Source organism: Eublepharis macularius, chromosome 13 (genome assembly GCF_028583425.1).
Source record: "Eublepharis macularius isolate TG4126 chromosome 13, MPM_Emac_v1.0, whole genome shotgun sequence".
NCBI classification, from domain to species: domain Eukaryota; kingdom Metazoa; phylum Chordata; class Lepidosauria; order Squamata; family Eublepharidae; genus Eublepharis; species Eublepharis macularius.
In genome coordinates, this window is record NC_072802.1 from 20,868,917 (window position 1) to 20,895,208 (window position 26,292).

At 43.3% G+C, this 26,292-nt stretch overlaps 1 protein-coding gene across 3 annotated transcripts in view; it reads right to left on the reverse strand.

The window, feature by feature from the left end:
• CHM (CHM Rab escort protein) overlaps positions 1-26,292 on the reverse strand; it is a 98,066-nt gene that overhangs the window by 46,106 nt on the left and 25,668 nt on the right. The window contains exons 3-8 of one of the 3 annotated variants that reach the window (XM_054996783.1): positions 20,422-20,494; positions 19,987-20,105; positions 13,062-13,458; positions 9,051-9,167; positions 7,461-7,581; positions 5,091-5,316 (exon numbers count right to left, since the gene is read on the reverse strand). In XM_054996783.1, the coding sequence (XP_054852758.1) occupies positions 5,091-5,316; positions 7,461-7,581; positions 9,051-9,167; positions 13,062-13,458; positions 19,987-20,105; positions 20,422-20,494 (1,053 nt within the window). Of the gene's footprint in view, positions 1-5,090; positions 5,317-7,460; positions 7,582-9,050; positions 9,168-13,061; positions 13,459-19,986; positions 20,112-20,421; positions 20,495-26,292 lie in introns of all 3 variants that reach the window. The other 2 variants (XM_054996782.1, XM_054996784.1) reach the window with 2 other exon arrangements.

Here is a 26,292-nt window from a genome sequence, read left to right on the forward strand (position 1 = left end):
GGTGCGGAGTTTCGGGCTTGGGTGTCACCAATACGCGGATGACACCCAGCTTTATCTGTTGTTGGGCGGGCAGCCTGGATCGGCCCCTGATGCCCTGGAGCGTGCTTTTGAGGCTGTGGCTGGTTGGTTGAGACAAAGTCGGCTGAAATTGAATCCCACGAAGACGGAGGTCCTGTATGTGGGTCGTGGGGAGATGGCTTTGGGACCTCGGCTTCCTACACTTGATGGGGCAGCACTTACACTGGCCCCGAGGGTTAGGAGCCTGGGGGTGATTCTGGATTCCTCCTTGAAGATGGAGGACCAGATCACTACAGTTGCCAGGTCTTCCTTTTATTATCTTCGGCAGGCCAGGCAGCTTGCCCCTTATTTGTCTCCCCGTGACATGACTACAGTGGTCCAAGCAATGGTCACCTCTAGGTTGGATTACTGTAACGCGCTCTACGCTGGGCTTCCCATGGGCCTGATCCGGCGGTTACAGCTGGTACAGAATGCAGCAGCGCAGGTCATTGCTGGAGCACCGGTGTGGGAGCATATTACACCGGTGCTACGCCAGCTGCATTGGCTGCCAGTGGAGTACCGAATCAGGTTCAAGGTTTTGGTGTTAACCTACAAAGCCCTATGCGGACTGGGACCGACGTATCTGAGGGACCGTCTTTCACCATATGATCCCCGGAGGACTCTCCGCTCTGGCAGAAAACATCTTTTAAGTGTCCCTGGCCCTAGGGAGGCCCGCCTGGTGTCGACCAGGGCCAGGGCCTTTTCAGTCCTGGCCCCGACCTGGTGGAATGCTCTGTCTTGTGAGACAAGGGCCCGGCAAGATTTGCTTGCATTTCGCCGGGCCTGTAAGACAGAGCTATTCCGCCAGGCATATGGCTAACGCCGGGCAGTGCCTGCCCCCCCGTGAAGGGGGGGTTAAACCATCACCCCTATGCAAACACAGAGGCATGTATGAACCACTATGCAGCATGAATTGTTATATTTAATGTTTTTAAATGTTTTTAAATGTATTATTTATTGTTTTTAAATGTTTTTAAACATGTTTCTATTTGTTATCCGCCCTGAGCCTGCGAAAGCGGGGAGGGCGGAATATAAATATAATAAATTAAATTAAATTAAATTAATAGAATTCAATGGGCTTTGAAGGGCTTAACTCTGCTTGGGACTGTACTGCTAGCCACACAACTCCTACGTGGCATGCAACTGGGGAACACCAATCAGAGCAGTTTGAGCAGACATCCAATGCAAAAACTGGGTGGTGCAAAGACTAACATCCCAGCCTACTATTGGTCAGTGACACTAATTTTACAGACGACAATGGTCACTGATCTGTCAATAGTATTTAATGGGTTGGATCCAAACAGCTTTTTTGCTGCTGTGGGGGGAAAAACCTAAGAGAGATGGTGTTCCCTTTGGGAAGTGTCAAAAGAGACTACTTTGGGGGAGAGGGAATAATGGGACCTGCATGTACAAAAGCTGTGTTGGACAAGGGCTGCAGTAAGAAGGGAAAATTGGGTGTGACTGAGTGAAAAACAACGGACTGGATCCAACCTTCTCTTTTCACTATCTATATGATACTGTGTAACAGTAGGTTATCCACCACTGTCTCAATAACTTCCGTAATTTAACCTGAGTCTCAATGAGAAAGATGGACTACAAATGAATAAATAAACCATTTCCCAAAACTGTCACAACAGAAGACGCTATCCAGCTACATGAACCAATGTTCTAAGACGACAGGAGGACTGGTCTGACTTGTGATTTAAGGTCAGAAATCCATCTGCTAGTGTTATAGGAAGCAACTTATGGAAAGGAAGAGAATAAATGGTTAAATAAATACATTTCCAAACCCACAACGATGCAGTTATAATTTCCTCCATATTTTGTCCTTCTTTTCCAAAGGAACGCAACCACCTGTTTTCATCTCATAACCAACACTAATCTTACAAAACATCCAACTCATCAAGAGGAAAATTCAGATGGGTGGCCATGTTAGTACGTAGCTGCAAAATAAAATGGGAGTCCTTTGGCGCTTTAGAAATTGAGTTACACCTCACTATACAGTTATATGATGAATACATCCACAAGGCTAAGAAATTTAAATGGGGGGGGGTAACAGAGAGAGATCCAATTATCTTGTTTTAACCATACCTCTTTTTGTAACATTCTCCCCTTCTCCTTCCCCCAACTTTGTGTAGTTTGTAGCATTTAAGATAAATTCCTTGGCCTTATGGTTGTACACTTCACACATGTGATGATGTGAGTTCTTCTGACTCAAGAAAAATTATGCAAGAATAAATTTTGTTAGTCTTTAAAGCACACACCTCCTGGGACTGGAGTCCTTTTCATCAAGAGGGAACGTCTGAAGTGGGACCTGCAGATAAAAGGCAACATACAAAAACACCTCTTCCTTGGGGAACAAGCTCAGTACTATGAAAATTGAACTTGAACCTGAGTATGTGGAAACTTGGAAGAGCCCCGTGGTGCAGAGTGGTAAGCTGCAGTACTGCAGCCCAAGCTCTGCTCACAACCTGAGTTCGATCCCGGCAGAAGCTGGGTTCAGGTAGCAGGCTCAAGGTTGACTCAGCCGTCCATCCTTCTGAGGTCGATAAAATGAGTACCCAGTTTCCTGGGGGTAAAGTGTAGATGACTGAGGAAGGCAATGGCAAACCACCCCATAAAAAGTCTGCCAAGAAAATGTCGTGATGTGACGTCCCCCCTTGGGTCAGTAATGACTTGGTGCTTGCATAGGGGACTACCTTTATCTTTTTTTTAAATGTGGAAACCTGGAGCTGCATTCAAATGATGTGATGAACTGAGGTTAGATCCAAGCCCAGTCCGTTTTGACACCCAAGTGCAGAGACTCTGTCGCTAGTTTGTTAACGCAGTATATGTACTAACTGTGGTATGCTGTGATGTCGGAATTTGCAGTCACTTCAGTTGCATTTCAGTGATTTACAGTGGTGTAAGACAGGTTCGATTCCAGAGGTGGCAGGATAGGGGGGGATTTTAAATGCCATTTATAAGCTGCTTAAAATGTATGGCTGTCATATTATTATTGTTCTGATACTGCCTAATGATACTGACTACCTATTGGTTGATATTAATTTTACATCATTGCTGTTATTTTTAAAACAACCAATTGTTTATAGCATTAATACAAGTAATTTTAAATTGTTCTGATTGTTTTTAATTATACTTCGTATGCTGCTTTGAGAGGCATTTGGCTGAGTGTGTAGATTTTTTTCTTTTTAACATTTTTTAAGAAATTATTTATTAGTGCAAAACAAAAAAAGAAACAAAAAACAAAAAAAAACCCCAATTCTGGCAACAAAAATGCTATTGCCAATCCATTCATACGCTTCTATAAAAGGTTTCCAAATATCTAACAATAAGTCCATATGCAATTTTTAAAATGAATGAATGAAGAAAATCACCTCCCAGGCAGGAAAGCAGGCAAGAAGCAAACAAACCCAAATTTTACACAATAAAATTGAACTTATTACTTGTATCTGACAGACTAGCCAGAGTTTGTAGAACGAACCGTAGTTCATTACGATGTTGGAATACTTTTTCCAGAGAGAGCACCCCAATTCCTTCCTAACTGTTTAGATCAATAACGGGAAAGAATGCTGATCTTGTCCCCTGCTGGGACAGCAGCTGTTGCAGACAGCATTGTGGAGTTTATGCAGAATTTCATTCAGAATGCAAGGATATGACTTACAAATGTCTTTGAATCAGTCACATAAATATGCATGCGTGCCATTTATAACAGTAGCCTTGATGAGAACACACAGGGTAACCGATTGCAAGAAACGCTTAAGAGGTTTACATTAAAACGGAATATGAAGAGGTGGTTAGAAATCACAGGACAAGTGACACCTTATTCTGATAACCTGGTGATAAAAATTGTAGGGTATGATGTATAGGTAGGGATGATACCACTTGGTAGACAGACTGAACAGGATTCCTAGAAGTCTTAAAAAACGATTCAGAATTAGTAATATGCAGCAGCAGCAGACAGTAAGTCCTGGATTCAGAAGACAAAACTATTACAAATTGGAATCTTTAAAAGGAGGAAGTGGTTAGTTCTTAAGCTGACAGGACATGCGCTAAGAGGTTTTTCTTTTTTTAGTGTCATTTTCCATTTTAAATGTAAAGAGACTAACCTTAAGTGTGATTTATTTGTATCATGTTCTTCTTGCCATAGAGCCATGCAGGCAACATTTTAGCTTTCAAACTACCCTTTGAAATGAGTTAAGCTAAGACAAAGAGAGTGGCACATATTTAACTACGAGCCTTCTCCAACAAAAATGGCATTTCTGCTTACAGAAGACAGGGCGGCGGTTCCCATCAATTCCCACCTCCCACTGCAGATCCTCGCTTTATCCTCAACGACGTTCCTGATCTCCCCCCGACTCCTGGGACAAAATTTCAGGGGAGTTGCAGCAAGAGTGGGAAATGACAGAGCCCCACTCTGTAGAGTCTATGGATGGCTGGATACATGGCAGTGACTTGTGCACAAGCCAGTCTAAGGAACTTTCTGTCCAAACTAAAGATTTTCAACAAAGTAAACCAGTGCTTTAGGTTTAGCACTATACTGACTCTCTGTATCCTGGGAGATGTTTCAAAAGCAGCGCAGGGGCTGGCTACACTGCTTTTTGGAGTGAAAACACACATAAGTGAAAAGCTCGACGACGACACCAGATTTCACCGTTTACCAGCCACAACTCTGGATTCAGATTTCTTACTTTAAACCTCCAGATAACAAATCAATCATATAGAACAATGTACTAGAACTTGAGGGACTAGTCCACTGAGGCTAAGCTCACCTGGGGATTCCCTTCCAGGACAACGGAATAGCAGGGGATGGGGAAGAATGTTGGGGGTGGGAGAAACCAGAAGCCACAAGTCCAGCATCTTGTAGCCTTCTCTTCATTTCTCACAGTACACACTGCTGAACAATGACAGCAAGTGATGAACTGTTTCTTCTCCACCCACAAAACATGAAAAAATGGGAACGGTAAGAGGTCTGAAGGAATTAAATCGGGTTACACATTTTGAAGACGTCTTAAGATCGGCTCTTTGCTTACCGGCAAAAGCACTGCGGGATCTCCCCTTGCCCGTACAGAGGGAACAAGAATGGAGTGTTGCCGTAACGGCCAAGGCACTGCAGAAATTTCTGTGTTGCCTTCAAGCCGTCTATGGTGCAGCAGTCCGCCTCCGAGACCATTGCAATGGAATGCAAAATGAAATGCTGCAAGTTGGGAGTCAACTTCTGGGTTTTCAGGTAGTCGGAAAACTTGCAATCCTTCTGAGCTGTTTCAGGAAAGGAAAGGCAAATGTTAGCGGCTTTGGATGGCCACTGGAAAAACAAAAAGGTGACATCTGAGGAGGTACAGTCACAACAGAAGACTGTACCATGTCCAAGACCATTATTAAGCCCTTAGCCGCTTTAAGAGATGCGGCTTTGTCCTCTTCACAAATACAGGCAAGTTCCAAACTCTCACAAATACATTAATACCTTAACCCAGACTCATATCGTTGGTCCATCAAACTCAGTACTGCCTGAACTGACTGACCGTGGCCGTCCCAGGTTTCATGTACAGGTCATCCACATTACCTACTACCTGAGCCTTTTAACTGCAACGCAGAATCACAGCTACACCCCAAAAGGAGAAAAGCAGTACCCAAAGATAAATCGCCCTGTTTCATTTTGAGAACACATTCCATCACATAAGCATATGAAGCTGCCTTATACCAAGCCAAACCCTCGGGATATCAAGATCAGTGTGGTCTATTCTGACCAGGAGTGTCTCTCTAGAGCCTCAGGTAGAGGTCTTTCGTACTGCCTATTATATGCACACTTTCTTTAAACCAGAGATGTCAGGGACTGAACTTGAGACCTCCTGCAAGCACAGCAGGCAGACCATCACTGAACCACAGCCCCACTCTGACTGAATTTGGAACTTCTTACATCAAAGATCCAGAGGAGTTAGCCGTGTTAGTCTGTAGTGGCAAAATCAAAAAGAGTCCGGTAGCACCTTTAAGACTAACCAACTTTACTGTAGCATAAGCTTTCGAGAATCACAGTTCTCTTCGTCAGATGTGTGATGCATCTGACGAAGAGAACTGTGATTCTTGAAAGCTTATGCTACAGTAAAGTTGGTTAGTCTTAAAGGTGCTACCGGACGGACTCTTTTCGATCTTACATCGAATACATCATTTGTTTCTCATTTTCTCACACTGAAGCGATCACAGTGAGAGCTCAGCTACCTAATACGGCCACATCTTATCAAAAGCAGCCTGCTTCAGGCTACAGCCACTGTAGCTTTCTTGGAGGAAACAATGAAGGGCCGAATGGGATCTCTGGTGGGCCAACAAAGCAGCAGCAGCCCTGGCTGCATTTGACCAACCAGGAATATAAAACAGATCTCTCTCAAGACCAAGCTACGTTATTTGTTTAATGAATCTTCTCCAGCAATCCCAAAGCATTTGTAAAGGAGTGAGTTTTTAAAAGCACTGCAGGGGTCTGATATAGCTCAGGGGGAAGAAGGGGCTTCTGCCTCCCTCCGGCACCCTTTTCTGAAGCCTTAATGTTCTGGGGGTGAGACACTGCATGCCCCAATTTGGAGTTGTGCCAGCTTTGGAAACAGAGTGGAAGGGGGATGCAGAAGTCCCTCCTTCCACCACACCGCAGTCCCGAGCCGAATCAGTGCTTTAAAAATCAGTTTTCCACAACTGCTAGTGTACTGCATAGAAAGAGAGTTGTGTCTCAGGAACCCAACTTGTAAAAACAAAAATAACATGTAGTTTGGCCCTTACCTACTTGTTGAGAGGGCAAGAAACAACCATGGCTATAAGCAGAGATGATCAATGCAAATGGAGGAGAGGGCTCTTCTAGGTTTTTGCCTACAAATTTGCTACTGCCTTCTCTTGTTTTTCCTGGGGGCGCTTTAGAATTCTGAAAAGCTGGAGTCTGACTTACACATGGAATCATTTGATGTGATTAAATGTATTACATTTCCAGTTCCAAGAACCTGGTTCAGCAGATCCGTGGGCACGTGTGAATTCCACCACGCTCAAGGGCTCTCTCACTGACCTGAATGGCCAGGGAACTCCACATGTACACCATAGTTACCATCCCCTATACAGTGTTTTACGCATGAGAGTGGAAAAGAACAAAAGTCCAGTAGCACCTATAAGACTAACAAAATTTGTCGTAGGGTATGAGCTTTTGTGAGTCACAGCTCACTTCTTCAGGTATGCTAGAGACAGCCACGGCTACCCATCTTGATCTTACATGTGAGAGAATTCCTTGTGCCCAGAGGAGCCTAACGAGGACCTCCAGAATCAAGAAGCGCAGAAATTTAAGAAAATGCCAAGGAGATGGAGGGAACAAGGTAACAAAAACGCATCCACACACAAACCAATGGGACATCTGTGATTCAAGAGATACAAACCTTGATATTCATCGGGGTGCGCTTCATAGTCCAGACAAAACGTCAGGAATCTCATCAGCATTCTCTTCTCCACCATAGTCAGCTGCTTGCTGTTGAAGACATCTGCCCTGGAACACGGCACCTGAAAGACGTTTACTTTGTGAAACAGCTTTGCCTTCTGCCATAGAAGCAGAAAAGCCGCAATGGCTCATTTACACAGACTGGCTTTAGCAGCTATGCCTCACTCGGTCTTATATTTCGCTTGCTGAGAATTCTCACAATCACCAACATAATCTTAAAACCACGGCCTTACGTTCTCCACACAGTCAAGTGCAGCCTATGCATGTTTTAGCTAGCCCTGTTGGGTGAATTAGAGTAATTACATTAATCTGAAGGGTTAAATAGTTTCCAAGGTTTAAATACTTGTCTAGATTCCCACCTCTACAAGGCTCTTGCCACCACCTGTCCTCTTTCTTTCCTTTATCCTATGAACTTCTGGCTTGAACTCAATGCAAACTTTCCACTTTCCCATGTTTCCATACTCTTGTCCTCTCTCTTTTAGATATAACGTAAATGCATATGCTGCTGGACTTAAATTGGAAGGGGCATTTCTTTCTTTGCTCTGCCATTAAGCTATTGTACCTCCCTCTTCCAACAGGTAGCAACAATGAACCTGAAATACCAGCACCATTTGGAGACTGGTTAGTCCTTGCAGCTTGGTTAGCCCTTGAAAGCAAACCGGCGACCTGGACAGCAGCATTCTAATGAATTTTCTCCTTTGGCAATTGTTTAATTCAGCAGCTATAAATAATATAGTTATAAATAATATTACAATTTATGAAGGGCTGAACAAATTTCTAACACTATTATGCCTATGAATGAACCAGGGATAAATACATTGTTAGATGAAGTTGATGACAGTTTAAGTGCCAAAACAGATGTAATCCCAAGAGACTCATCAATGGATCTTCTGTGGGGTTTTAAGGAGTAAATAGCTGAGTGTGGGGAGAGACCCACACCGGGTGAGAGGAGCATAGCTGCACCATGCATAGCACCCCTTTCCAGCCCTTAACTGCTCGCCAATTCATGTTGTTACAAGGGGCAAGGGAAGGCTTAAGTTTTTAGTCCATGTCAGGTAGCTCCTATTTATCCTTTAAAAACTTGCAGGAGTTAATCCCCAAAAGACTTAAAGATCTAGATCTGTGGTAAATTGGAAGGATATAATTCCTCTATATCTCCACTACTAGTTATACACATCCAGTTCCACATGCTCAGATACAATAGCACATAACAGGATGGATATTCAATACCGTAAGATATAATCATTGCTATTTGATTGTATATGAATTGTAAATATATGTTATTTATGATTGTATGAATGTATAATAATTTAGAAAACATATACTGAATGTAATAATTGTCTACAGATACATATTCTTGTAAAAGTTATTTGCATTGTTGGTGATTTTAAAAACAATAAACCGAATTTGGGGGGGGAAAAACCCTGCAGGAGTTCCCTGAACGGATCTCCTAATGTTCGACCTCAATTTGACTTTACATTTGCTCAAATGTCAAAATATTGGGCTTTTGCAATGCAGTCTGTTACAGTACCTGTTCTACTCTCCCTTCTCGAAATGCAAGAATCCGGGTAACATTTTTAAACTCGGCATATCGGCTAACGTTGGACTTAATCAGAAGGTCTATCAACAATCCTCGAGAATACAATAACTGTATAAGAGAAAAAAAATTTTTTTTGAGGAAAATGTGTCTTTTAATTAACAGTTTTCTTGTCAGCAGTGACGACCAGCAAAAGCAATCAAGAAGATTTTAAAACATTTCACAATTTAAAAATAAGATTAAATAACAGTAATATTGAACACTAATTCTGAACTTCCAGTTCTCTTTGTGGACAAGTACCCGAAGCATGCAGATTAAGTTCAAGATTTTAATGAAACTTTGCCATGCAGACATGGAGAAAATCAACAGGCAATAATGGCTGTTGTCTCTGACTTATTTCAATGTCTTACTTCCTACTGGAAGTAAAATTTGAGTTTCCAGGCAGAATGCAAGGGTCACTTCAGATGCTCTACAAAAGCATGCAGAGAAGAAATGCAAGTCAGTCACACTTCCAGATCGCATTTAAAGGGGAGTGATGAACTTCTCCTTCACACTTAATCTGTAAATGTGAAAAGAAGAACCACAACTCATCACTTCCTCTTTTGCTACCGTTGGACAACCTCCGAAGCAGTCCAAAGTTAAGAGATGGGGAAAGAAATGGAAGTTGGGTTCCAAATAAAATACGATCAGAAAAAAAACCTGGAGAAGCTTCAGGGGAGGTACCCACCCACAGCGACTTGGATCCAGACACCAGTACCCACATGCACGAGCGAACGGGTTTCCTCATGAATGGTGGGGCATGACCCTGGCTTCTGGCAGCAGCCTCCCATCTTTTCTCATGGGGTGCTGCTTTGAAAGGGCCACAGGATAACAGAGCAGCTACTACTGGAAGAGGGACCTAGAAAGCCTTGTATGTGTCAGTGAAACACGACATGTGATGCTCTGGATTTAAGCCAAGGAGCTGGAAAGAGCAACATAGGGAGTAGAGGCAGGATGCAAGCCAGCCAGTGAACATACATAAAGGACAACCGTAGCCACTGCCCATCCTGCTGGAGCCAATACTTTAATGGGATGCAGGCAACATTAAAGCTAAGTGAAGTTACAGCAGAGCAGAAGAGATCCTTAAGGACCTGGCCCAAAACTTGATGGAGCTTTAGAGATTCTTACAAGCAGTCTCCAAAACCTCCAGCATACAAAGCTATCAAAACACAAGAACCATTAGCCAGCCTTCCTCTACAACACAATCTTTCCATGATTTTCGAGAAGTTGGACTTATATATTCCATTTGCAAGCTTTCATCATACATCTGCTCCGTACGTTACTTTCAGATGACGAACTTCTTGTTCTTTTATCCCCAAACTTTTTAATATCCCAGCAAGCACAGTGTTCACATGGTTACAAGTTAAAACCATAAAACTTAATCTTCTAATACTTTTACTCGCTTTGTATAAGCTAAAAATTTATTACACATTCTTGGAAGGACATGAATGTAAAACCCCTAGAGCAAGATGGATGACCTGACTTAAAAGGCAATGCTCCAGTGGAGAAAGTTACTTATGCGGTGCTATCATTCTCAAAGTCTTTGCAGCCCTGAGTAGCTAATTTTGCAAGTCTAATAAGGGACGTGAGAGTAGGTCACCAAATCAGAGCTGTGTCATCAGAGGTCAATTCGAATAGCCCTGACCCCAAACATTCTGGGGACAGAATCACATTCTCCTACATGAACGTATCAGGATACTTAGATCATCCTCCGAAGCCTTTTGACATGTGCCTCCAACTCCTGAAATATGATGAGCAGCATACAAAATCAGGCTTTTCCAGCAGCAGTACCAATACTTTGGAACACCTTGGCAGGAGTTCGCCCCCGCCCCACCCCTGGTTAACATTCCAATGAAAGGCCAAGTCAACACACTTTTGGAGAGCTTTAGATCGCTGAATCTCCAGTGGTGTAATTAGTCCTTTCCCCCCTATTTTGCTTTTTCTATTTACTCGCTGTGGCTGTACACCTGAATGGGTTGTGTTTTAAATTATTTGTCATTTTAGTTCTGCGATAAGCTGCCCTGGGGACCTGTATAAATGGAAGGGCAAGATATAAATGTTTCGAATAAATATTACCAGTTGAAGCTTGACTAAATACAAGGAATTATAGCAGAGAAACAAAAGGGAGTATTCGTGGCTCCAGTTAATTGTTTGTTTAAAAATACAAATCAGGGGCTCCGAGAGGAATTCTAAATTATTGGAAGATTTCTTCTGAGTTACACATCTTCAATGCAGGATGCTATGAGCTCCTAGGAGATTAAGGTGGCTAATTTCCCCTCTGTTTTCCTCCCCTCCCACTGATAATCACCTGCATCCAGTAGTCTGTCCATCCCTGTTCTCATTTAGACTTTTGAGGACAGAATGAGGCTTTTCCCCCTTTTCTAAAAAAGAAACTGCTTACTGCAGATTATGCAAGACAAGCCTTTTCAGGAGGACTTCTGGTGATTGGTAGCTATGCTTTGGTTTGTTATTCCTGTTTGCAGCAGAGTATTATGATAATCTTTTACAATTTATGGTTTATGTTGTAAATTGAATGATTTTTATTAAGGATATTGTGTTTTATTAGGTAAAGTTACTGGAGAGGCAACGTATACATTTTGTAATAAATATTTGCAAAAAAAATACCGTCTTGCATATCTGGGGAGTCCTTTTAAGTAGGGCAGCCCCACATCACTGCCCTACTGACAGGCACAGGTCGATCAAGCCTGCTATTACAAGGGATCGTCGTTCGTTCCATACCACAGACTGCCTACAGCCCTAGACCAGGGCTGTATGTGTTCTGCAACTCCCTGTAAGCACAGACTGTAGTACTGGGCACAGAGTTTCGAATCTTAGAACTTAAGCTTCTTTATTTTTCAAAATTTTACCAGAAATCAGTGGCATCACTCCCACTTATTATGTCTATATCGTTAACTGAAAGAAAATGCAAGACCAAGTTTGGAATGTACAAACTGCAACCAAAAAGGTGTAAGCGGGAGCTGTGATAGAGTTCATTTATACTTCTTGTTCATTCAATAGAGATGGGGACGAGAACAACAAGATATTGAATGGTCAGATTCTGGTAATCATTCTCTCCAGTTGTAAAGCTGATGGCCAATTGCCTATCAACAGGGCAACAAAACTGCAATACACAGACAACGCCGCATCTCTGCATACTTGGGATTCCGAAAAATATTTCTTGCAAATTAAAAAGAACCCTAATAAGCAACTAGATGTGGAGTGATAATTTTCAGTGACCTCTAGGAAGAACAGACTGTTGAAGGTGGAGCACCCGTAAAAGAAAACATAGGGGGACAAAGAAATTGGCCTGCTCAAGCCTCTAAGATTTTGTTGTACCCTGGAAGAGGATAGTTGGGTTACGGGGAAATTTTGCACTTGTTTATTCCTTCCCCCCTCGCAATTCTTCATAGGCCCTCCAGCTGATTTATTTTCAAAAAGCAAATACAATTCAGATCCTCAGATTTCATTCTGCGAGCTGAGGAGTTTTCCTCGGGTGCAAAGAGCCCTGCATCGCAAGAAGAGGAGTGTCCTGCCAACAGAAGTCTCCTTCCTTGTGACAGGGGAAGGCTTCTCCATTAGCAGAGTGAAATCTTAGGCGCCAATGCATTACGTATTCCATTTCTTAAACTTGGTTTAGTTTTCATATGTTTTAGTTTTGTTTTGTTTTCTGCAAAGTGCCATCCCCAAAGGAAAAGGTTCAAATCTGTTAGAACTTTGGACAGACTGAAAGGAAAAGATCAAAATGTGCTTTTAAGCTGATACAGTAGCCCAGTCCTCTTTTTCAAGCAGCACATGCTTTAAAGTGTGTGTCTTTTGGAAAGTGACCTATGCTCCTTACAAAGCAAAATGCTGGATCCCAGCACCATCATAATTACCCTGCATACTCTTTGAAGCTTCTAAAGGAGTCGTTTTTAATGAAGTAAATAGATTTTTTTTAAGAGAAAGAAAAGTCAATGAATTCCCTACCTTGGAAATTAAATCAATATTAAATCGCCTGCCTTCTTTAACAATTTGGGAGTAAGTAATTTTCTTCGGTTCAGCGGTAGCATCCATTATTGATGTGGATTCTTCGTTTTCCGTTCCCGATACTGATTGATCAGAGGTTACATCGTCGCTGTGTTTCTCTCCTAGAGAGGTGACTTCTACACTGTTGTGGTCGTCTGGACATTTTGCGTTGTTTTCTGAAGGACTTTCTGGGGACGTTTCTTCACCTTTGACTCCCGATGACTGACCGTCTAAAGGAACGCATTCCTCTTCAGTGGTAGCAGAAGCTTCCTCTAGAACTTCGCTAGAAGTAGGGATAACCGAGGTAGAGTGCTTTGGCAGTGCACCGGCTTCTTCCACATCCTCCACTGAATCCTGACTGATTTAAAGAAAAAGATAAAAAAGAAGAAGAAAATAGTCCTTGAATTCAGCAGTCTTGAACTTGTTGGCTACGAAGGACCCTTGCCTGAGTTACACTAAATTTAACTGTTCAGTGTTCGTGCAATATATTTAAAGAATGCAGTAAAAACCGGTTGCTTGCCCACAAACCCCCAGCTCAGCTGCTACAATGACTCAGAGGTTAGTAAAGACTTTGTGAAGAAAGTCTTACAACGGAATATTGACAAACAATACAGCTTATGTGAGAGAAGGGAAAGGACAGCCTGGATGGAAGAATGATAGAAAAGGAGGGAGCTGTGTGTTTTGCGCATGAAAAAGGCATCCCTAGAATATTGTTGGCATGTTTTAAAAATAATAACAATCAAGATATAAGAAACACAAGTAATCTTAACTTTTACTTGTCAGACCCACAGCTTTAGTAAAATTTAATGAAGGTGTGCTTGAAGTCTTGCAGCTGGTGGGCCCACTAAGCCCTTGACTGCCTATTAGGAAAAAGGTAAGCTGGTCCAAAGAGGGAGGTCAGTGCCTGTAACAAGTCCTCAGCATCCTCCCCTTCTTCTTAATGGAAAGATCATTTCACTTTCACTTTCTAAGGCCACACTCCCCATTTCATCTCCTCTTGCTTTTTTAATCTTTGACTTCAATGAAGCCTGCCTCAGCAACTAGTACTTTTGAACTTGCGATTCCAGTTTATGCTGCTGACAGAGATGAATCAAACCTGTGTCGCTACAAATGAGGGAGTGGGTCAACAAGAAGTTTGCATTATCTTTTTATCTTTTCACCACTTAGCCGTCAGTCCACCAAGTAAATTTTTTAAAACTTAGCTGACGATTAATGAACTGCTGTTTGAAAGGTGACTTGAAGCAATACACTAGTAAAGCTTCAGGAGCTATCAAGAGAAGGCTGGGTTTCTCCAGCTGCCAGAGGCAAGCCATTTAACTTTCAGGACTTTGTGTCCTTCCCTAATTAGCAGCCCCGCTATACTGACTAAAGAAAGACCCCTGAATGAGCTGGGCTGGAATATCGTTTCACAAAGTAAATCCCTGAACAGTTCTATAGATTTCACTGAAAGGTGTATTTTGAAATTATTATTGCTAGCCATGTTATAACCTCCACCAGGGCAGAGCAAAGTACAGACTTTTGAGCTCCTTAGAATTCTGTGTCAATCTATTTTCATATAAAGGAAGGAACAACAATCTCCCCTGAAGGCTCAGTTAGGCTCATAAAGGTTTTTTCAAAACCTCATGATTTCTTTATTTTCAAGTGGTTCAGGGCCTTTCAGTTTAGAGGACAAAAAGATGACAAAGGAGAACATCATACACGGCCTGGAAAATGTGGAGAAAGGGGACTCTCTTCCACACCAACAACAGAACTCAAGTACATTCAATGAAGTAGTTTCAAGACAGGCAAAAGAAAGTACTTCTTCATAGAACGCATAATTAACTTACGGCACTAGATCACAGGACATACGATGCCACTAGTTTGGGTAACTTCAAATTCATGGACTAGATCAATCCATGATGGATACGCCCGTCAATGGCTGTTGGCCATGAAGACTAGAAGGAACTTACATGGACAGAAGCAGGCTACCACTGAATACCGGTGGGCAGGGCTTTTTTTCAGCTGGAACGCAGTGGAATGGAGTTCCGGAACCTCTTGAAAATGGTCACATGGCTGGTGGCCCCGCCCCCTGATCTCCAGACAGAGGGGAGTTTAGAAGGCCCTCCACGCCACTTGGCGGCGTGGAGGGCAATCTAAACTCCCCTCTGTCTGGAGATCAGGGGGCGGGGCCACCAGCCATGTGACCATTTTCTCCGAGGGCAACCCACTGAGTTCCGCCACCTCTTTTCCCAGAAAAAAAGCCCTGCCAGTGGGTATTTAATGGGAGGTGTTGGCTTCCGTACTTTACTTGCCAGCCTTCCAGGGTCATGTGGTTGGCCATTTTGAGAAACAAGATGCAGGACCAAGTTGATCTTCCATGCTCCTTGTATGTTCTTAGAATCACCACACAATATGTAACTATGCATTTGTGAAATGGGAAAACCTCGTATTTGTACCATGTAAGCAAACTTCCTTGAGGAAGTAAAGGACTGTCGGTTGATCCAATGTATGTGTGCGTGTGCATCATCAAGCAGGAGCTGCTTACTATACTGCACAGGTTACTATGATGAAACCTATGCAGAACATCACTACATTCATGGAAATGTATCCTTGGCGTTCCATAAACTCGAGTGCCACCAACGCTGTACTTCAAAAACAGAATCACTAACAAGTCATTTTGGGTTGCCGTATTGCTAGGTTGCCCAAGTTTTGCCTGAATTCTGGGCATGCCACCTGGAGCCCATTTGGACCATTAGCATGCATGAAAGCCCACCTTAGAGATGAGCAAGGTGACAGCCTGAAGAGTAAAATTCATCGTGTGGGAAGTTGAAGTCACTCGGGCTTCTTTCGGTCAGCCAAACATCAGAGAGTTGTGCCCAATGGAACCTTGATTGGACTGAAAAACTTAGAACAACAGTTGTGGAGGTGGCAGAGCTTGGCTGGGGCATCTCTGGGCTTTTTCTTCATGCCTTTCCCAAACAAGTAAGTTAACCATTTGTACCTCATGATTAAAATTCAGTCTTGTAAACTGGTCTTCTCCTGCCTATTCTCCTGTCTTACTCACCTCTTTTGCCCTATAAATATCCTTTGAAGCAAACTTACAGACAAGAACTTGCCCCGGCTTCTTTAGTCTGGCTAGGCAGGTTCTCTAATCACTAATCCAAGGGGGAGCGACAAATGGCAACAAAATACAGGGCTGAATGGTCACGACCACATCCTGCCTTTCATTACTGCAGGCAGAAAAGGACTCCACAGCCATGACTGACAGTGCATCCCATCTCTTGTCAACGAGCTTTACCATTGCCTGGGAAGAAAACAAGCGGATTTCTAACAGCCAGGTTTAAAAAAAAAGATACTTCTTCACGTCTTACTCCAAGTTTTGTCGTGATTGCCAGGAACCAGACACAAAGCAACTGGTAAACAATGCAATTATAGCGCTTGATCTGCATGATCGATGTACAATATGCGCAATATACAAAGTAGGCTGTGCGCATTTAGGGAACTGGAATATGGCAACCCTATTTCTAGTAATTCCTGTGGGACTTGCTTCCCTGTGTCTCACACAATGATACCAACTCAGTGACTTGGAAGCCACTTGCAGCTATTTGACATTTATTTTATTTATTTGTTTGTTTATGTCATTTATAGTCCGCCTTTCTCACTGAGACTCAAGGCGGATTACACAGTGTGAGATTAGTACAGTCAATTTCAAGGACTTTTCCATAAGAAATGCCATAGGGTAAATAAACACAGTTTTACAAAAACATAGATTTAGCAAGAATCCAATGCAGATTTGAAGAAATGCTGAAATGGAACATAAGCAATTCTAGGGTTGACATTAGACCATATGAAGCACAGGTAGCTCATAGGAGCACATATTTAAGGTAGTACATAAGGCAACATGGTGGTGAAGTCCTTAACTCATTAGCAAAGCATCTGAGAGCCCCTCCCTACAATACAAAAGCCTTTTAGAATAATTTGGTTTTGCATCGTTTGCGGAAAGCTAAGAGAATGGGGGCTCTTCTGACTTCCTCAGGCAGGCCATTCCACAAGGTAGGGGCCACCACAGAGAAAGCCCATGTATGGGCTGCTGCTGATTTTGCCCACGTGCAAGGTGGCACCTGCAGGAGACCCTGTTCAGATGAGTGAAGCTGCCATGGAGGAACATAGGGAGGGAGGCAGTCCTGTAGGAATGCTAGGCCAAGGCCGTGAAGAGCTTTGTATGTGATAACCAATACTTTGAACTGAGCACAGTAGCTGATTAGGTAGCCAATGAAGTGGCACCTGGCACCTGCCCCATGTTTCAGGAGAGTGGGTAATTTCTTTAGAAACTGGAATAATGTCATCATTACTATTTTATCATTACTACCCAAGATAAAACTATTTTATTTTTTAAAACATAACTTACCCAAGACTATTACATCAAGGCTGCAGAGATATAGAATTGGGCAGATCCCTGTTGAATGCTAACTCACAAAACAAAACTCCTAGTAGTGGAAAAAGATAACATGCTCAGAGGTACCCTGGTAATTAAAAGGGTTATATTATATATTACTGTTTGCGCATGTTTGGGGAGGTTTGCTGGGCATAAGGTAATCATGTGGCTGTTTTGGTTGATGGGAATTGCGAATGTGACTCTCTGAGACCCATAAAGCAAGTACCACTGATCTAGTATCACGCTATGAAGATCACAACTGAAACTGTCTGTTTTAACATCAAATACTTGACAGCGGCTTCAGTGGGTAACAAAGAAAGAAAGTCCATTTAACAAAAAAAAGTCTCATAAGAGACCATCAATTTTACAATTCCCAGCTACTGAACAAAAGAAACATTACCAGCTTATTATCAACCATAATCTCTGAACAGAATAATAGTGCAGGGGGGTGGGGGGGAGTCACTCAAATTTAAATCTTCACAGGTAATACTGATTCACAAAAGGGATCCATCTGCAGCTGAAACAGTGGTATAAATTCTGCATGTTATCTAGCACCATTCATTAATTAATGGTAGTAACAAAAGGATCTCACATAGCCAATGTGTCTTATTAATGCCTTCTAACAGCCACCCCTTCTGATAGGTCAAAAGAAAAATTGCCAGCCAGCTGGTTAATTTATTCAGCACAGGTGTTCACTGTTTTTTCAGCCATTTGCCTATTTTCCCCTCTCTACTCAATACCATTTGTTGCAGAGATGGTATTCTTTCCCTTTGAAGGATGCATTTTGTCCTCTGGCCATTCATTTTGGCTTTGCGTATTGCTATACTACCTTCGCTACCCAGATGTCTTTTTTTCTTTCAAAATAAACGTTTCACTGGCTATTTCCTAGGAGTTTGAAGAAGGTAAACAAGAACAGGAAAAGCTAACCAGAGCATATAAGCTGGGAAGGAGTGTTGCAACTGGTCCACTTTTAAACTTGCTGAACAGAACTTCAATTTCCATCCACTTAAAAACACAGGGTCTGGATCCCCTGAGTGTTCCCAATGGTGCACAGGGAAGGACCTTTTTGACTCTGAAAAGGCTATGCTGGAGATCATGGGACCTGCACAGACAAACACCTGTGTGGGGCAGGGGTTGCAGCAAAGGAGGCGATCAGACAGACTGCCCCTCCTCTCTCTTGCATCAGCACGCAAGCTGGTCATGGATTTAGTTCGTTCATTTATACCCCTCCTTTCTTCCCAGTGGGGATCCAAAGCAGCTTGCATCATTCTTTGGTCCCCCAGTTTATCCTCACAACAACCCTGAAAGATAAGTTAGGCTGAGAGTGTTTGACTGATCCAAGATCACCCAGTGAACTTTGTTGCAGATTGGGGATTTTAGCCTGGGTCTCCCTGATCGAGGCAGCCTTAAAGAAGTAGACAAATCCCTGGATGAAAAGTTTATGGGCAGCTATAGCCCACGGTGGTTAATGAAACCTTCACGTTCAGAGGAACTATGTCTCTGAGTAACCAGAGACTGGGCTCAATTCCAGGGAAGACCGATTGCCTTTATGTCCTGTTGGGAATCTTCCTAGAGATGTCTATGAAAAAAAGATAATGGACTAGATGGACCTTTCGTCTGATCCGTCGCTGATTAACCTTAAAAGCTGTCCATATAAAGACCATCTAGTGAGACTTTAAAAACCATACAACTGTTAACATTACATGCTCAGAGATGATCCTGAACGAGTCACAACCAACGTATTACCTTCAACATGAAACAAGTTTCTCGTATTCATACAAACCAATAATTCTATGTTTTACCTTCTCTGACCAGAGCACATTGGTTATATTAAGAAAGAAATTTCTTGCTGCCTCCACTGCCACTCCTGCTGAAGTCTGAAATAAAGGCTCGACATCAGATGAGGTTTAGGGTTCCCGAGCACAGCAGGAGAGGGCGTGATTTTTAAGGGCAGGCAAGAGAAGAGCCGCTTTCCTTCCTTCCCTCCCTGCCATCCAGAGAAAAGCAGAGAGACATCTGTGGGTGGGGAAGATTAAATACACACTTCCCCAATCTCTGCTCTGCCCTTCCAAACTGCATATCCCCCTCCTGCTCTACAGCTGCTCAGCGGCAATTGGGCTTCCCAGCCAAGCTTTGGTCACAAAATGTCTGATCTGGTCTGTACCTCTTCAAATCATCGCATGATTTTGCAATCATAAACTGATGGTTTTGATTCTTTTTTCTTCTAGCTCCTTAGAACAGCAACAGCAGAGGTTTTGGCGGAGTTCTCCCGTTATGCAGCTCAGCTCATTAACACAAGCTACTTAAAGGGGAGAGCTATGCTAAAACTTTGGTGATTTTTGCTGTGAAGGAGGAAGTTAAACAATCCTTTGCCGTGACTCACATGGGAGAGCAAATCGTAGCTGCTGGCCACTGCTGAAGTCCAAGTAGGCCTGTTAAAGCTTAGATGCAGACCAGCGCCCTGGTGTTTACCTGGCATAGCAAAACTCTTCAACATGCTGAATGGTTTTGTCCTTCTTGCTCAGAGGAATCCCTTCTTCATTTCCAAGGATCAGATCTTTCCAGGGTTCAGTTTCTTCACAAGTGTCAGCCTTTTCCTTGCAAGAATACACAAAGAGAAACTCCACATGTTAGGCTAACAAGGAACAAAACAAAACAAGCACCACCCTAATATTTCCTAGGAAGCTTACAAAGGCATCTTAATCAGATGTCTTTTTTAATTTCAATGTTCCTTTATAAACACACACACTTCTTGAGCATTTTCCAAATGCTGAGCTGAAAGGAAAAAATTGCCTGGAAGAGTCCCCGTGTTTATGCTGCAAACTACAGCTAAAAATGCAAAATAAATAGAACTTCTTTAAAGCAAAAGATAGGGTGCTTGATGTAACAGGATTCACTGTTTCTTACCTGGTTTTCTTTTATCCAGGACAATAATCCTGAGAAACTGAAACTCGCCCAATTTCCTCCATAGTAAGCTCTCCTATTAAAAAAACAAACAAAAGCCAACTCAGAACAAACAAAAGCCAACTCAGCTACTTAATGCCTCTATGGCATTATAGCCTGTTGAAGGGTCTACTCTCCCCCAAACCCTGACTTCTCCAGGCTCCACCTTCCCAAATCTTCAGAGATTTCACAACCTGGAGCTGGCAACCCTATTCTAGCCACCTGGTTTGACCTGATCAAGGCCAAACCAGGCGGTTACCAGCCACACGAGCGTGCCAGGCTGCTTGCCTCCCCTCCCCCCGGCAGCTCTCCCACAGCTCCAGCTGCCTGGTTCAGCCCGAACAGGGCTGAACCGGGCAGCTGTCAAGCACGGGAGCGCTCCAGGGTGCCTGCCTCCCCCCATCGGGGAACTAGGAAGGGAGCAATGCCATGCCTGGGCTCCCTAGCCTCCCCCCTGCCCCAACTGGGACACTGAGGAAGGGGCGATGCCTGGCCCGGCTGCCCTGGCCTCCCCTCCACCCTGATCGGCATGGCAGATGCAGCAATGCCTGGCCCGCCTGCCCTGCCCTTTCTAGAGCCCGTTGTATTGTTTCCTCACAACAGACTTTGTTACTAGTAGTACATATACTTGGCAAATGTATTGAATTGTACAAAAAGTTACTAACTAACCCATGGAAAAGTTACTAACTAACCCATGGAAAGACAGCAGCAAGACAGTCCGTAAAGTCCGGACAATGCCTCTCGGATTGACTCTGAAGAGGATGGCGCATGTTTAGGGGCTTTTCCATTGCTGCTGGATACACTTCCCACAAAAGAAACCCAGAGCTCTATGCCTGGTTAAGTTATGCAAATTAAGCATATTTGCATATATTTGCCTCTTTGCAAAATATTTATTTAAAAATACTTGTATCTTGCGCCCTCAAGAGAGAAATATTTTCGAGGCAAGAAATATATTCTGTTTGTTATAATGTCTGCAATCAACACACTGCAGGGCTTCTCAACCCCTGGAGATCCAACTAACACTAATGCACACATAACACATGCTGTTTTCTAGCTTCTCCCCAGGGATACATCCAAATGGTAGACTATAACAAAAAAAACCCCAGGAGTACAGTGGCACCTTAAATACTAACAACATTTAGTCCAACAGAAGCTTTTGTGAGTCAGAGTTCATGCAGGGAGAAAAATTCACAATTTCATATAAAATTTGGCTTACATTTAGAGTTGCCAGCTCCAGGTTGGGAAATTCCTGAAGATTTGGGGGGTGGAGCCTGGAGAAGGAGGGGCTTGGGGAGGGGCCTTAGTAGAATGTAATGTCATAGATTCTACCCTCCAAGCAGCCATTTTCTCTAGAGGAACGGATCTCAGTGGTCTGGGGATTAGTTGTCATTCCAGGAGATCTCCAGACACCACCTGGAGAATGGAGAGCCTGCTTACATTGTGTCGCCGCAGCACGTGTGCACACCTCTGCCTTTATCTGCCAGAGTATCCGGCAGACCAGAGTTTGTACCTGAGGCAGATTTGGCCCAGGGCCTGCCAGCGGCTGACCAGCATTTTATAAAATCATGGGACAAATCCCCTAAGAGTCCAGGGGAAAACACTGGTGCAAGATAAAACCTCTTGTTTAAAAGGAAACCACTGCCTTCCGCAGGAGCTCCATAAACCAATAAGGACTTCATTAGCAACATCAAGACTTTATAGGACCAGAGGGGTGATGCTCTCCACTAAAGTTGCTTAGTTGGCACAAAGACAGACAGATGTCTGCTAAACACCGGCTAATTGCTCACGACTAGAAGCTGACCCGAAAAAGTCCTTCAGCTACTTGCAGAGAAACAGTAAGGACATTTTGCCTCCAATATACAAGGAAATTAAGCTGACTGCATTTAAGAATCTTGCAATCTGATCTATGATTAAGAGGAGCCAACTTCTTTTCCTGAGGTTCTCCTCATTATAACCAGAGCACTCAAAATGCATTCATTTATCTGTGGGGAAATGGCAAACCACCTCTGTTAGTCTCTTGCTGCAAAAACCCCACTAAGAATCACCATAAGTCAACTCTGACTTGAGGGCACTCCCCACCACCACCACCTGTGTGGAGCAATGGTTTTACAGCTCCCACAAAAGGCTGCTAGGCTATCCTGCTTCAATCCTTTCCTGAAACAGATGCTGGGTACAAAAGTTTCTCAGTGCTTTATTTACCCATGGAAAGTTTTCCATGTCTACAATTCTAGAAGTTTTCCATGTCATAAAATTAACAAAACAGAAAAGAGTCCGGTAGCACCTTTAAGACTAACCAACTTTACTGTAGCATAAGCTTTCGAGAATCACAGCTCTCTTCGTCAGATGCACAAAATTAACAAGAAGTGGATGTTATTGCCGACTCTGGATGTTATAGACGATTCTGGCCTTGATGGACCAAAGCTAGGATTCAGTAAAAGCCAGCTTCATGTGCTTTCCACCTGTGGGGAAGCATTTGACTTTTCCACATCAAAACATATAACAACCAAGTTGTTCAAACAAAAGAGCAAGAACCAAGTCCAGCTGCGCCTTAGAGACCAACCAGATTTCCAGAATATGAGCTTTCAAGAGTCAAAGATCCCGTCAACAGATATCTGATGAAGAGAGCTTTGACTCTCTAAAGCTTATAACCTAGAAATCTACTTGGTTGCTAAGGTGCAACTGGACTCGAATCTTGCTCTTCTGCTGCAGACCAACACGGCTACTCACCTGAAACTATGTTCAAGCAAAAGAACCCTAATGCAATACAAGCGGAGCCTTAGACTGTTGCTGGGGCAGGGCTGGGGGGAGAACAGTTCTTTGGTGAATGTCAATTAGGAAAGCTGCCTTTCTCAATGCTACATTAGTCCCAGAAAAATGAATCAAAGCCACTGATGTCTGAGGAGAAGCTGCTGATGCTTCATGATTTCTCCAGAGAGCTGCTTGCATGGATCTGTCTTCTATTTGATCTCTCAAGGAAGGGGAGGGAGGGAAGTCTCCCATCATCAGAACAGCTGTCTTTTGCTAGAGAAGCCCCTGCCACATCCATTTTAAGAGCGTGAACATAAGATGACTTCTGTAGCTCATCCCCAACTTTTCACATCACCAGCAAAAGCACCTATTCGCAGAGTCCCGTATTGTCTCAACCTCATCCCAGCAGTGTGGGAACCAATCAGCTTTTTTGTAAATCTCAGAGCAAATCATCATCATCTTTTTCTATTTTTGATTCGACAGTGAAAAGTTGCTAATGTCTGGCCACCACACCAGCACCACCCTTGGATCAGCTTAATAGGGGCCCACCAACAAAAACTGGTTAGCAATAAGCAGAAGTATCCATCACACGAGTTCACAAGTAGCTGGTAGATTTTTAAAAAGTAAACAACATGTGGCTTTTGCACTTCACATACCAGGGCTGCTCAGATTTAATTTCTTGAAGAATCTGTACCCCACTCCTTCAATGAGAAATATTTTTGAACCTCCGCTACAGCTAGCTGCAGGTGGATCCAAAACAAGACAGTGTCCAAATGGGGAAATACCCTGACATGTTGTAACCAAAAAGTTAAAATCATTTCCTGCCTCACCCTCCCCCCAATTCCAAAACAATACCAGCTTTGAAAACAGATAATCACATACATTATGCTTTACCATAGTTAGCACTAACTAGAGTGTGTTATTGTGCCTCTCATTATACACAATCTCATTATTGTGCCTCCTAAATACACAATAAAACGATGGCTTGCTTACTGTGCTAACCCTTGCCCCTGGAGAGCAGGTATGGGGCCTCAAGCAAGATTTGTTTGTCACACTGTAAACAGAGAAGTGAGAAACTAGCTGAATCATGATGTGCTCAGAGCAGATGTAACATTTAGCTAGGCGTGTAAAGCCACTCCCTAACCTTGGTTTCACATCTTCGTTCACAGCCAAATCTCAGCTATAGTTTAGGTGTTCAGATGCAACACTTAGCCATGGTTAACTACAGTAAACCATGGGGGCGGATGATGCATGCACAGGGCCAAATATGGACACTGCTTACAAACACATGAAGTCTAACCATTGGGGAGCTGGGAAATTAGAGACTGCTGCTGACGTTTGGAGCAGTTTTATTTATTTAGTACCATTTAATTATTACTATCTATAAGAATACAAGACTTCAGGCTCCCTGCCCCAATAAGCTTGCATTCTACAATCTGTTATAGCAGAGAAGACAAAGGGAAGAGAGGCAAGCCAGGATCTGCAGGGAAGAACTAGTCTTAATTTTGGAAGGAAATGAGGACAAAGGACTTGTGCCAAGGTTTCATGGCAACAATGAATTTTGAGGAGCTGTTTGAAGGAACTGAGAGGCGGCAGACAGCAGCAAAAACAGAACCCAGGGGAAGCTGCTGAACTGGAATTCATATGTAAATTTGACTCAGTCAGGCTTGGATTGAATAGAGACTATGAATGGTTATCTCATTATCAGAAGTAACTGGTTTCATTATCAGAAGCAAACAGATCCCATTATCAGAAGCTGCTGATTGCATCTACTCCCCCGTCCCCTCTCCACCTATATATCTGGCCAGTTTCTTCTTACCTTCTATGCATCTGACGAAGAGAACTGTGATTCTTGAAAGCTTACGCTACAGTAAAGTTGGTTAGTCTTAAAGGCGCTACTGGACTCTTTTCTATTTTGCTACTACAAACTAACACGGCTAACTCCTCTGGAGGAGGAATTCTGGGAGACAGTTCCAGTTGCAAGGAGGAGGAAAGGCAGAGTCGTAGGAGAGTGGGAGACTTTGGGGTGGCAGAGTAAAGATATATCAAAATACAGCAGCAGAGGGGCAGAAAGGCCAAAGAAAGGCAACAGCAAGGAGGCTGTGCTGGATCACTGAACGGTAAGGAAACCAATGTAGGAAGAAGGGGCATCATGTGGTCAGACTGATTCAGCAGTGGTGGGTGGACAGAGAGACACTTTAGATTCAAGAACCACAAGGGTACCAGGGCTCATTTCGAGGGGGAATGCGCAGGAACGCAGTTCCAGCAGTTCCCCAAAGAGGTCACATGACAGGTGGCCCCACCCACATGACTCTCAGCCATTTTGGGCCCGTTTCAGCCTGGATTTGGGCTGAAACGGCCCGGATTGGGCCTCTGACGGGTGTTGGATCACTCTCCCACTCAGCAGCGGCCCGATCCTGACCATTTTGGGCCCCGTTTTGGCCATTTTCAGCCCCTTTTTGCCATTTTGGGCCCAATTTCGGCCTGAATGGCCAGGATTGGGTCCAAAACAGCCAGGATAAGTGATGTCAGGGGGTGTGGCATATGCAAATCGGTTATGCTAATGACACACTTCCAGTACTGGCAAGGGGTGTAGCATATGCTAATTAGTTATGCTAATGAGTTCCTCCAGCTCTTTTTCTACAAAATGACCCCTGAAGGGTACTATTTGTATTTTTATCCCACCCTTCCGCCAAAGGAGCTGAGTGCAACTTACATGGTCTTTGTCCCCAAACACATCTGCTGAAAGAACAATTAAAAAATACCCTGCGAGACAGATTACACTGAGAGACAGTGACTCGCCTAGGGCGACCCAGTCACTTCCAGGGCTCAGCAGTCTTCCCAGTCTAAATCTAACCACTACATCACACTGGCTCTCTCCCCGCACTGTGGGCACCAGCTTCCTGAGGGAATGAAAGAAGCTGTTTCCATTTTTCTTTTAAAAATCACATTGCTCCTTTATTTTTTAATAAAAAAATACCCTCTAGTTCCATAGATTAGCAATAACAATCTGCAAGAAGACTATTTATGCCAAGCTTCTTTGTCATGCTATAAACTTTAATTACTAGATTAATCAACAACAGCTTT